This window comes from Lycorma delicatula, chromosome 5, assembly GCF_047948215.1.
Source record: "Lycorma delicatula isolate Av1 chromosome 5, ASM4794821v1, whole genome shotgun sequence".
NCBI lineage: Eukaryota > Metazoa > Arthropoda > Insecta > Hemiptera > Fulgoridae > Lycorma > Lycorma delicatula.
The window spans coordinates 27,204,525-27,218,465 of record NC_134459.1 but is presented as its reverse complement, the minus strand read 5'-3'; the positions used below and the strand labels follow the sequence as shown (position 1 = coordinate 27,218,465).

General features: G+C 28.3%; 1 protein-coding gene across 1 annotated transcript; it reads left to right on the top strand.

The window, feature by feature from the left end:
- The first annotated feature begins 430 nt into the window (after positions 1 to 430).
- LOC142325850 (uncharacterized) lies at positions 431 to 13,259 on the top strand. The gene is made up of 2 exons (XM_075367871.1): positions 431 to 525; positions 12,543 to 13,259. The coding sequence occupies exons 1-2, from the start codon at positions 514 to 516 to the stop codon at positions 12,981 to 12,983; spliced, it is 453 nt and encodes a 150-aa protein (XP_075223986.1). The 5' UTR covers positions 431 to 513; the 3' UTR covers positions 12,984 to 13,259.
- Positions 13,260 to 13,941: the final 682 nt, after the last annotated feature.

Here is a 13,941-nt window from a genome sequence, read left to right as displayed (position 1 = left end):
AAGGAGTTAACCCAGTTCACTTTATAGAATATAAAAACAACTGAACCTATTTTTTATTTTTAATGAGTATAATGATCATGAGATATATGATCTCATAATGATCTGAGATTGACAGGAACAAGTTTATATCGATCTGGTTTTATACGTATTACCTGATAGACCTAAATATATAATTTTTTTGCGGTCAAATTATTGAAAGTAAATATACTGTCATTGGTCTGGTTGGGTAAAGCACGCATTGTAAAATAATATTTACCTTTTTTTATCTATTGTATATGTAATAAATAATGAAGTTACTGTCATTTGATCTTGTAATTATATGACATATTCAATCAAGCGGGATTTCTTCCGTGCTCCCTCCTTTTTGTCATTCATTCCTCCCTGTTAAGAAGGGGTAATCGCTCTTTCTCTGAATATATATAAATAAAAACAAGATTGTATTTATTAAATATACATTTTGTTTTAATTATTCATCTTACTCACAACTCGATAATACTAAATCAAGATAACAGGATGATTGCTAAGGTATGTAATTAATTTATAGAAAATGATTATATAATTACTTTTCTTAAAATACCCGTAGTAATATTTTCATAAGTTTTTTTTTTTTTGTAGAAATGATGTAAATTTTTATGTAGGCATTTTATTTGATAATGGAAACAAATAATCTCATTAAAATAATGTTATGCTTTTAATTAAATTTCGGACTGTAATTATTTGGTTAAAATTCATGTTTACTTATAATATTAAATATTAAATTTGAGCAATTAAAATCAACATCATGTTTATATACATAAATTATATACAACATCATGTTTTTAGATACATTGCTCACAATTAAGGGAAACGTTTTTTTACTGGCAGTATATTCTTAAATAAAATAAAATATAACAGTCTTAAAGTGAATCAAGGATATTACCCGTTTTAAGGGGTGTAGACAAAACGTTCTTAATTTTAAGGCTTACGGTATGAAAAGGGGTTTTACAGTCATCATGTATATCCACTTTTAACATTCCTTCTGTAAATATGAATATCTATTTGCGATTACAAAGTGAAGATTCAGACTTTTTGTTGAATCCGTTACATTTAAACTCGGTTTAATATTTTGAAACAATAACATTAATACTAGATCATTTTACTGTATTTTAGTAGCGGTTCAGTATATCATCCAGTATAGGAAACAGCTCTCCTTCTGCGTTCCGTATAGTGTGATCCAATTTTTTTTTTTTAATCGAATACCAGTCTTCTAAATTACTCTGTTTTATTACCTTCTAATAAAAATTCATTGATAAAGAGGAAAACGGAACTGGATATTGGTTAAAGCGGCTTCCCTCACAAAAGCTAGAAGATTAAGGCAGGAAAGAAGTATGCGCATGGTTTCCTCTGGGAATTCATCATATTCATCGTATTTGACTACATCATGATTGGGTGGCCGACCGACCACATTCAAGTTAGATGATAAAATTGGAAAAGGATTATTTACTTTAACTTAGATGGGGGATACGCCCACCTCAGGAAATATAACTAGCCGCATCCCGTATAAAATAATATCAATATGTAATTGAAATAAATCTACATTATTAATAAATTGAAAAAAAACTGAGATTGTTTTATATTTTCATGAAGAACAAAAAATATAATTAATTATACTTGGTTGGTAAAAATTGAAGAAAAATGTAATTGTATAAATAAAAAAATTGTATTGAAGTATAATTTTTTGTTGATATATTTTGTAGAACAAAGTTAATATATATACTTTGTATAATAAAAAACAAAATATATTCTCATCTACATAAATATTTTAAGAATTCTAGTCTAAATATGATAGATTTGTTGTTTTTTAGGCAGATTTCATTAGAAAGCTACCTATTGTAATGGGTACCATGATTCGACTTCCGGAAAATTTCGACATGTCTTCGCGTTTCATATTCACCAGACCCCAAAACCACCGTCAGCACAAAAGTTTACGTATATATATGTGTGTGTGTGTGTGTGTTTCTCTTTCTTGTGGACACGATAACTTTAGTAATTTTGCGCCAATCATTTAACGACCCAAAATCTCGGTCGAGTTCGTTCGTGGGCAAAATCGGACCATGGGGTTGAAAATGGGGGGCTTTAGAGGAAAAACAAAATATCGCTGTAACTTTCTTATTAAGTAAAATATCGAATTCGTTTAAAGTTCCTACTATTCTTTGGATTAGGGCCGAAAATTTATGTAAGTAAACTGTTTTGATATCACCAACCATTGGCCCAGGGGATGGAAAAAATTGGGTTTTGAAGACAAAAAAATCATCCCTTCCTTAATAGGCACAGTATCGAATCGGTTTAAAGTGGTCGTTAGTCCTCTAAACATTTGTCTGAAACAATTTTTGATATAATCAACCATTACGGTAAGGGAAGATCAAAATTATGTTGGAATAGTAAGAAGATGGGGCTTGTTATAGGCTATGCTAAACATGTGAAACTTTTTTTCACATGCAACCATTGTCGTATTGAGTAAATTTGAAGTTTTTCTTAACTTTAAGGTGGAAATCTTTTTTATCCCCTACTTAGCACCGGTGAAATCTGCCTCCGCTTTCCGGCGTGCCGAAAGGGATTTTTTTTACCACTGATCTGGACTATTAATGATGATAAATTTGTTCATTGAAATATGAAGAATTTTTTTAACTTATCTGCCAGAAAATTTTCGTATCTTAAATACCGTTTTTGAGGTATTACACTTGCATTATACTATGTAAGCATAATTGATGTTTAATAATGGTGATAAACTTAGCGTTTCATTAGTTTGCTTTAAATCTCAAAGTATTTATCACCTGCCCGTTATAGATGAATAATTATTTACTTTAAAAATAATCATTTTAGTGGCCAATTTAAGGTTTTTACTGGGTATATTTCTTAATATTACTAAATTAACTTAACAAGGCTAACAACCTAGTTGGGTTTTTATCTCTAAGAATTTGCTAAAGTTTTATATTTTACCTGAATTTTTCAGAGAAGTGAAATATGTATATATTTCACTGTGTTTGAGTTTCTGAAATTTCAGAACAGTTACATTATTTTGAGACATCTATTTTAATAAGATGCTTGAAGAGCAGAGTATGCAAAATCATTTATCGATCATTTTTTTTTTAGAAGAAAACCTTTTGTAAGATAGCAGTTAGATTCTTTATACACAAATGTTGCTTTAAAAAAATTCTTATTCTAATGTTAAGATTTTCATATGCTTCTTTTTAATGCAAATATATAATTTTAATAATTATGCAAATAATTAATTGCAATTTATAGGTAGTTGTTATTTTTGACATATTTAGCTTTATTATTTTTTAAAATTTAGATTGTTTTAATTAAATGATATTTTAGATATATTGCTGATCTCCGTATCAGAGCGGTACTATCTCGGCCTTTCATCCGGAGGTTCCGGATTTGAATCCCGGTCAGCTATGGAATTTTTATTCCCTACAAATTTCCATATTCGTATTTCCACGTACAAGATTCCGTGATAAATTTCTGTGATGAATTAATTCGTCAGACGAATACGCAAAACAAATACATACCAGTCTATGGATGTAAAAATTAAATTTTTATTGTTTGCAATTTTTTATTGCTTGATGAAACGGTAAAGAGGACCATTTCATAATTAAATTTGTCTGAATTCATATAAAAAACAATTCAATTCAATAAAACCATTAATTTTTACTTCCTTGTAAAGAAGTATTGAATCGCGAAAAATTTCGGTTTTCAGATTTCAACAAAATATCTATTTTGACCATTTCTGAATCCATTTTGATTAGTTTCGGCGTGACGTCTGAACGTACGTATATGCACGTATATTAGGATTGTTGTAATATCTAGTTTACACCTCCCCTTTTGATTGCAATCGACTGGATCAAAAGTGTCCAGAAAAGCCCAAAATCCCAAAAATTAAATTTTTGGACTTTTTCTTTACTACAATAATAAGGCCTCTTTGAGAACTTTTCAATGATATGTCATAAATGGTATTTACTTTCATTGGTTCCAGAATTAAGCCAAATAAAATTTTAATTAATGAAATATTTGGATCTTACTCGGGGAAGGCAAATCGGTTCAAATCAGACATCTTCTCTTTTTTTTTAACTTTTTTTTTAAATTTAAATATATTGATTTATTAATAATTATTAACCTCTGATCGTAAAAAGATTTTTTCAATAAATAATGCAATAATAACAATAAAAAAAAAACCTCAGAAGTTATTAGGGAAACAAAATTTTATGTACTTTTAAAAATGTGTATATGTAATTTAACAGGCGTACAAAGAAGGCATGTCTATACGCGAACCGCCACTGAACCATAGTTATTAACAGAAGTAGTAAATTAGTGATGTTAAAAAATAAAAAGAGCAAATGTTATAAATAAAATCAATGCCATGTGCTTTATATACCAATTTTAATAGGTTTTAAAATTTTCATAAGATCTCAAAAATGTTCAACTAAATAACCTTACTGTTTCAACAGTTCAAATGGATTTTTATCTATTTTAAATTATTATTTAAAAAAAAAACAATTACATGTTTTTTTTTTTTGTTTTATGTATAAAATAAATCTGAAAATACGAAATTATTGAACGAAATAAAACAATTTTTTAAGCGATTCCATTAAACATATGTTTAAAATACTACTAGTTCACTAACTTTATTATTTTTTTTGCATTCCTGAAAATCCCCCTTAACGACTGAAAAGAGTATGAATATAGATGTAATAAATGAATAATTTATAAACTTTAAGCAATACAGTTCCACCAGAGAACAATCGTTAGTAATAACATTTGCTGTAGAATAAATAGCGGGTGGTCTGCTTCTGTAATATTAGGTTTTTTTTCATTTGTAATGTCAACCTATATTTAAATTATATATTTTGTATAGATATACAAAACATCATAAATATTGAAAATTAAACAACACGACTGCCAAAAAAAAAAAAAAAACATTGCTGACGAACATTGCTCTTTAATGTAGGATAATTAAAGAGCGTGTTGGTGACAATTTTGTATATAATATAATTTATTTAAACATAATAATAATATATATATATATATATATATATATATATATATATACATATTATGACACTCCCATTAACATAAGGATTCCAAAGCGGGGTCATACATCTAAATCGGTTCAACCGTTGAGCGGCTATGGTGTAACAAACATACATAAATTTATCAAGAGCTATGAAAACTTTTTTATAAATGGGAAAAAACATTAAAATATAAATTTTACCTTTTTATAATTTTTTTTACATGACTGCCCGAAAAAGATAAAATTTCTATTTTAGTGTTTTTTCCCCATTTATAAAAAAGTTTTCGTAACTTGATAAATGTATGTATGTTTGTTAAGTAGTCTGAAATCCGTTTTGATCTGATTACTGATAATATAAATTATAGAGTACAATTAAAACATTTCCTAGGTTAAGGGTTATGGAATTCCTTTCTCTATTGGAGTCGTACATCAACAACCAGTGATTAGAAAAAACTCCGAAAGGTAGGTTCACTGTAGATTTAAAATACATCCAATAAATTACGAAAATAAGGTCCACTTCTGAGTATATCGGTTAATTTTTGTTCTGGTTTGGTTATGTCGTGATTTTGTTTTATACTAGCAAATATCCCGTTTGAATTTTGAAAATCGGTTGATTGTTTGCAGAGATATTATAAGAGCATCCCATTTTCTCCCCCAAAACAGCGCTTCGGGGGCACCTCATTTGTTACCAGTTGATGGTGATGATTGGTCTAGCCTAGATGATAGGTGCTCGCATCACCTCATCTCTCTAGCCTTACAAGCAATCCCCACGGGAAGTCCGTTATTGTTAAACAGAGAATTTTTAAATTTATTTAGTATTATTTTATTTTATTTAACGTAAATTTAATTCTATTATTTTTGTAATATTTATTCGATTGATTTCAATAATTCATTTCAAACCCATCTTACACAGATATATTAATTCAATTCATTACAATTTTTGCTTCAAGCGGCAAATCTCCACTACCACTACTACTGCTCTATACACACACGCACATCCATATATATATATATATATATCAGTACCGGGTATTCATATATATTTATATAGCCTATGACACTCCCGGTAACGTAAGGATTCTAACGCGGGGTCATATATCTAAATCGATTCAACCGTTGAGCTGCTACGGTGGAATAAAAGTACATACATACATCTTAAATATACTACACTCACAAAATTAAAGAACTGCTTAGTATTCGTAAATAATTATAATTATTACTAGGCTGAAGAATTCCGATTTAATAATAGAATAATTACTTAATAAATTATTTGCTTTTGATAATAAGGTAACTTCAGTTATTCTTTCCAAAGGTTTAATTTTAAAGTTTGTTTCTCCCCTTTTTTAACTTATTACTTATATTCTAGTTAATTAAAACTTTTTTAAACATTTTTCAAAGAATTGCATTTGTAATTTTTCTGAGCTTAAAAAAAATATAAATACATGTTTACTTGTTATAAAAGGGTACATTTTATTTAAATCTATGTAAATATAATTTCCTAAATCTATGTTTGACAATAGAGAATCTAATTCTTAATTTTTTTTAAATTTCTTTCTTTCTTTGTTAGTTAACGTATGAAATTTCCTTTTGGTACATTTTTTACATAGTACCTTATTTGTAACTATTAAAAATTTTATAAGAATATTCTTTAGCGTTCAGTAAGTAAAATTATTAGTTACTTTTTGATAGAAGATTAAGGAAACAAAGAAGGCTTTTTCCAATTTTCTGTTTACTGATTAATATTTTCTGTACAGGCTATGTTAAAATTAAATTGAGAATAAATACTAAAATTATTTAAGGGAATATATATTTATTTATAAAAGTATAAATTTACGTATATATTTTGTTTTTAAAAAATAATAAAATATTTTCTAAAAAACTTTACTGAGATTTTCATTATAAAATAAATTTATTATTGATTAAGAAATACAGATGAGGAAGTTTTAAATAAATATAAAAAAAGTGTACATTACTTCCAGTTATAATTCTAGCTGAAAAAGATGAGAAATTGATTAAATACAGCGTAAAGTTTTCTTTACTCTGTGTAAAGAAACTAATTTACAATACTAAAGAGCTTATTAAAGTTCATATTGGAAAATTCCACAAAATAATAATTTTTCTTCATTATAATGAATTATCGACAACAAACAAGTTTCAGCCCATTTTATATTTTATACACTTCATATACATTCCACTTAATGTATACATTACATTTTATACATACATACATACATTTTATGCATTCTATATATTAACTTATAATGAAAAATTAGTTTGTATTTTACTGAATTATTATTGACTGGGCTTATTTCATGATAGTATATTATATACAAATTTAAAAAAAAATAAAATTACCTAAATTTTTGAAATCTTAAGCTCTTACAATTAAAACAGAATTAACCTAAATTACCTAGTTTATAACTAATAAGGATTACTACTTAATATTCGTAATACAAAAGTAATTATTAATAAAGTTATGTTTAAGATAATAAATCGTATTGTTTCTTAAAAAAAAAAAATATTGAAAATTCATATTTTGCTATTTATTTATTTCTACGTAAAATGTTATACACAATTATACATTAATTAACTTACTTTATGCTGCTAAAAATTAAAAAGCCCTAAAATGACCTTTTTATTTCCGTAGGGGGGAAGAAAAAGCTCTACCAGGCCCGCTCTGACGGTAAGTGCGAGGCTAAAAAACCTCCCCCTCTAGTCACGCAGGGGACAGAACTAATCCACATGGTATGTACACAGCCCCTGCGGAATCACCCGGGCACTCTTGTCACCGAATTAGAATAGCCAGAGCGACGTCTCCAGGATATTATCGGTGAACGACGACTCCGAGGAGCCCCCGCCGCCCACTCCCTAAGGCTGGCCGCCCACAGCCGTCCGGCATCGGTCGCTCCGCCTCAGGTCAACTGTAGACTTTCAGTCTGCCGGCTCCTCTCCAATGCTGCTTTGTTTCGAATTATCGCTGACATCACAGTCGTTATTCTCGTCCAAGCATCTCTGTCACCCAACATCACACTTATGACATTATCCACATTCACTGCGCTGTGGTCCACCATGGCGGCTCTCAATTCTCTCCACCTCGGGAAAAAAAAAACACTACGTGTTTCACCGTATCTTGCTCCCCACAATCATAGCAGCATCTCGTGGTACTCCTACTCACACGGTACAGGCAATCTTGAAAGCATCCGTATCCTGTTAGAAACTGGGCGAGCTCGTAACTGGTATCACCGTGCTTCCGCTCTACCCAGCTAAAAATGATCTTAGGATTCACAAACAATACTGTAGAGATTTTATAAATCATACTAAATAATGTTTTTTGAACTGATTTTTTTTTTACCGACTTTTCGAAGAAAAGTACGATTTTACTTTCGGTCGCACTGTAGGACTGGGGGGAGAAATCGAATTTTCTTTACATTTTGAGGTATGAGGAGAACGAAAATATCATTCGTGTACAAAAATGTTTGACTTTAAATCTCCAAAACTACTAGATTAATTTCACTGAAATTTGGATGTGCTACATATGTATCTAAAGTTATGCATGTATATGAGAATTTGATGAAGATTGATTGAGTAATTTTTCAGTTATACTCAATTTTTGTAAAACATTTGGAAATTTTGTGAGTAGAAAAACCACCAAAAATACTTGATCAGTTTCATTGAAATTTAGATATCTTAGCAATCTATCTGAAGTTGTGTATATGAAAATTTAATAAAGATTGGTTGAGTCGTTCTTCAGTTAAGTTCAATTTAAGCTCGACAATTGACAATATACATATACACTAATCATATTCCTACCACTAACCTCAATTTGAGATTATGTTGACTATGTATTAATGTATTCACTTACTTGAAAAAAGTAAACGAAGTATTGTGATCGCGAAAAATTTCGGTTTTCAGATTTCATCTCCTTTTTTTTTTAACTTTTTTTTTACTTTTTGTACGAAGTAAAGTAAAGTAAAGATATCGAAACATTTAGGTTTTATATTTTAACCGAAGTATCCATTTTGATCATTCCTGAATCCATTTTGACTAGTTTCGGCGTGACGTCTGTACGTACGTATGTATCTCGCATAACTAAAAAACGATTAGCTGTAGGATGTTGAAATTTTGGAATTAGCACTGTTGTAACATCTAGCTGTGCACCTCCCTTTTTGATTGTAATCGAAGTTAAAATTAATGAAATATTTGGATCTTAAAGGGAAGACATCATAAAAATAAAGGGAAGACATTAAAGGGAACATCGGTTCGAATCGGACTTCATCTCAATTTGTTTTTTTAACTTTTTTTATTTATTTTTTTAACTTTTTTTTAATTTAAAAGTGTTATTGATTTAATAATTATTAACTCGTGATTGTAAAAACATTTTTGCAATAAACAATAATTCAATCATGATAAAAAAAATTAAAAAAATTATTAGTGAAATAAAATTTTATGTACTTTTAAAAATATGTAAATGTAATTTAACAGACATTACATATGTGTATATGTAGTATATTTGGTGAAACATCTGATTATTTTATATTAATTGAAAATTATAATTTAGAATCGTATGGTTTTTGGATTTTCTTAGCAAATTCTTATAAAAATTTTATATTTATTTTAAAATAAATCATTTTATTTAATTATTTGACAGAAAAATAAATGAATTTTTGAATTGTATTCAATTTAGAGTGATTGTTGAAAAATTTTTTCACTTGTGCTTAATATACACAAGATTTTTGGTGTGTATTTCAGATTTCTGGTGTGTGGTATAAATAAAAGTTAATAGTAATTAAAGTATTCCGTTTAGTGAACTCCTGTAAACTGGTTACAAATATTAATTTTGACCTTACGGTGTAAAATAATCAGTTTTTATTACTAGATTATTTCGTAAACAATTAATTTAAAGAATAATCAAGTGAATTTTACTCTATCCTAATATTTAAGATATGATTGTTGAATTAATAATCGTATAAATATTCAGTGGTGTTGTGTAACACCACTTTTATTAAAGAATTAGAGGATCGTATCTCACTTTCAAATGAAATAAGTTTAAAGAAAGTTCAGAAAAAATATGTGTATGTAATTTAATAGACGTACAAGTAAGTCATGCGGTATCCACATAAGATTTTTTTATACGCGCTTATGCAGCGAGTCACAGGGGTGAGTGAGTTTAAACTTGATGCTTCGTGTAGGATTCACTCTTTATTTCTATTTTCTCATAATAATTTAATTAATAGTAATTTAATTTTCTCATATAAAGAAAAAATATTTTTATGTTGAATAAAAAATTTATACCTTTTTTTTTTATTAATTTAATTCATATTTTTTTCTTATATTTCTTGCACTAAATTTATACAAAATCATTTTTACAAGAAAAATACAGAATAAAATAACGAAAAATCAGTCTTCTTGCCCGAATTGTTCAAGAACTTTAAAAAATTGTTATTTGTATTCAGATTTCATAGTGTAAAGCCTAAATGAAAAGCAGTAAGTGAAAATTAAGAAATTTCGCAAAATTGAAGATGATATTTTTGCGTAATGTTAAATTTATGTATATATATAAAGTATAAAAGATGTTAAGCTATGTAGGACATACACAGGCTTGTTAAAAAAGGTTATGGAAAATCCAGTGACATCATTTCTCTGAATATATTTAATTTTTCAAAAAAAATTAGATTGATGTCGAAAAATTTAGTTTGATTGAGAGGTAAAAAACAAATAACCTGATTTATGCACTTTTATGATCGGTAATTATTATTAAAATCATAGGATTAAATTGAATTGAAGAACATTTTATAAAAGGTCTCATCTCTACAATTTATATATTTTTTCGGGGAAATTCAGACTAGTAAATTCGTGTTATTTTAAGTAACAAAAAAAGATAATTTTTTAAAATTGATATTATGAAGCAAATTACTACTAATAATTCTGAGACGAATAAACTTTGCTCATCTTTTACTTAATTTAATTGAGCTCTACAATAGAACTGAAGTAATGAAGAGAAAACTAAAATAATGTACCAAATGAAATTTTCGATTACTAAAGATTTACCTAGTCCAAAATAATCGATATTAGCAATAACGTTACCTGTATTTCGTTTTTGTTTTTTGTTTAACCTCCGGAACCACCGTTAGGAATTGCTTCAGAGGATGAGATTAACGATTTGTAGAGTGTGCGAAAATGCCATACGTAACCGGGATTCGAACCCGGGATCACCAGATGAAAGACCTACATTTCGTTATAAAAACATATTATCACTATGACTAGTATATTATACTATGTAATACTTATATAATCACTAGTATATTATCATTTATACTATATTTCCATGTAAAGAAGTTAATTTTTTTGTAATTAATATTTTAAATGATTTTTAATTACGCGTAAGTTTTTAAATTATTTTCTTAATTATACATTTTGTTTCTGTGGAGAACCCAAGAAAAAATATTAAAAAACAAATAAAATAATAAGAAATAAATAATAATAAAATACTAAAAGATAAAAAATATTTTATTCAAAACCACCGTAAGACTTATTTAATAGAAAGTGTTTTGGGAAAAGCTCAATAGTTATGAAGTAGTTGGAGAACAGGCTCACAAGCAAATGTAAGCTGAAAGATATAGTAAAAATTGAAAGAGTGAGGTATCTAACTTGTTTCCTCAGAGAGATAGACTGGAAAGAGTTGGTGATGTCAAGAGTGGAAGGGAGGCTACGTGTTGTTTACGGCAACTATGGCTTAAAAAGCCATATCCACCTACCTCTCCTTTTATATCCACCTACCACCTACCTCTCCTTTCTCCCTTCTTTAACAATTATATCAACGGCCATTTTGAAATGGAAATATTTGCAAAAAGATTTTTACGTTTTTTTTCTGTCAAAGAGCTTGGAACTTTAATGGAGAATTTCTTAAAAATGAAATAATGCGTTTGACCGTAATTGCTTTACACAAAGAGACGAAGTTCAGAAGGTTGACTTGAAACAAGATTACTCTTCTCGGTAGTAATTACCTGATCTCGTTTAATTACGGTTCAAATTCACTAGTAACTATATAACGCAACTACTCATGTTCCACCTAATAATCTTTAGTATATGTTTTGGTTGAATTTAAAAATACAAATTAAATAAAACATTTATGTATTGTTTAAAAAGAAATTTATTGTTTTAACAGAAACTTTTTGTTAAAGTTTACATTTTTCATTATTAATAAAAGTAATGAATATTTTAATAACAGAAATTTATGATATTGATTTAATATATGATTTACCTATTAATTATAGGTAAATTTCCTGTCAAATTATATCCCTGTCAAAAAAAATGAAAATTTGAATTAGGTTTGAAACTGTTAATTTTACCACTTTAATTGAAATTTTCTAGCGATTTAAATTAGTAATTAAAAGTCGATGTTTTATTTATACTATTCAAGCAATATTTTCTATGTGAATATATATATATATTTTTTTTAAATTATTGATACTTATGCTTTACGTTTTAGGTTGTAATCCTTTTGAGCGTAGCTTTTATTTCTACTGAGGGTGCAGGTTTAGGATCATATGCTTCTTCATCGATAACTCCGTATAGCGGTCATGGAATACCCGCTTTATCATCATCATCTATTTCTGGTTACCACGGAGCTATTGCAACACCAGCAATTTCTTCATATTCTGCACCTGCCATTTCAACACCGGAAATTTCTGGATATCACACCCCAGTAATCACCGCTCCAGTTATTTCTACATATCACGCTCCAGCAATTCCGGCATCTTCGATTTCAACATACGGTCCAGCTATTCCTGCCTATCACGGTACACCAGCTATCTCTTCATATGCTGCACCGATACCCAGTTTTACCGCTCCTTATGGACATTATCCGACAAGTTATGGAGTTCCATACGGCCATTCATCATTTGGAGGAGGATATGGCTTTGGTTATTAAATTAATAAATTGAAAATTTAATATTGCCATTTCAAATAAAAGTAGACATAAAATGTATATATAAACTTAAACAGAAACATATTACTTTTTCATGTGGTGGATTTTCATCACAAATCCACCACAATTTACAATAAAATTAATTCATCATCGACAAAGAAATTTTTCACTTCAACTCATCATAGATAAAAATATTATAATTTAGTTAACAATATCATTCTAAATATAAGTTTTATTAAGTGTTCAATACCTGTTCAAGTAACCTAATATTGTTTTGTTAATATATTTATATATTTAAAAAAATTGTTTTTATATTGTTTTATTAGTCCCATACTTTACTTAAAACAAGCTACAATACTGTGCTGCATTTCCTTTAAATATTAATTCCTATTTTTATTTAAATAAAAAACCTTCAATCATAATATAAAACATTTTTTATACAAAAATTATTTTCAATTTAATTTTCTTTAATTTCTATTTCCTGAATTTTTACTTCCTTGTACGAAGTAATGGAAGTATTGTAATCGCGAATAAGAGTGGTTTTCACATTTCAACGGAAATATTCATCTTGACCATCCCTGAATCCATTTTGACTAGTTTATGCGTGACGTCTGTACGTACGTACATATTTATGTAAGTATCTCGCATAACTCAAAAACGATTAGCAGTAGGATGTTGAAATTTGGATTTAAAACTGTTGTAACATCTAATTGTGTACCTCCCCTTTTCATTGCAATCGACTGGACTAAAAGTGCCCAAAAAAGCCCAAAACCCAAAAAATTAGGATTTTGGACTTTTATTTAACTGCAGTAATAAGCCCACATTGATAGCTTATCAACGGTATATCATTAATAGTTATTATCATTGGTTCCAAGGTTATAACGAAATAAAACTTTAATTAATGAAATATTTGGGTCTTATAAGGGGAAGGCACATCGGCGAGAATCCGACTTCATTTCTT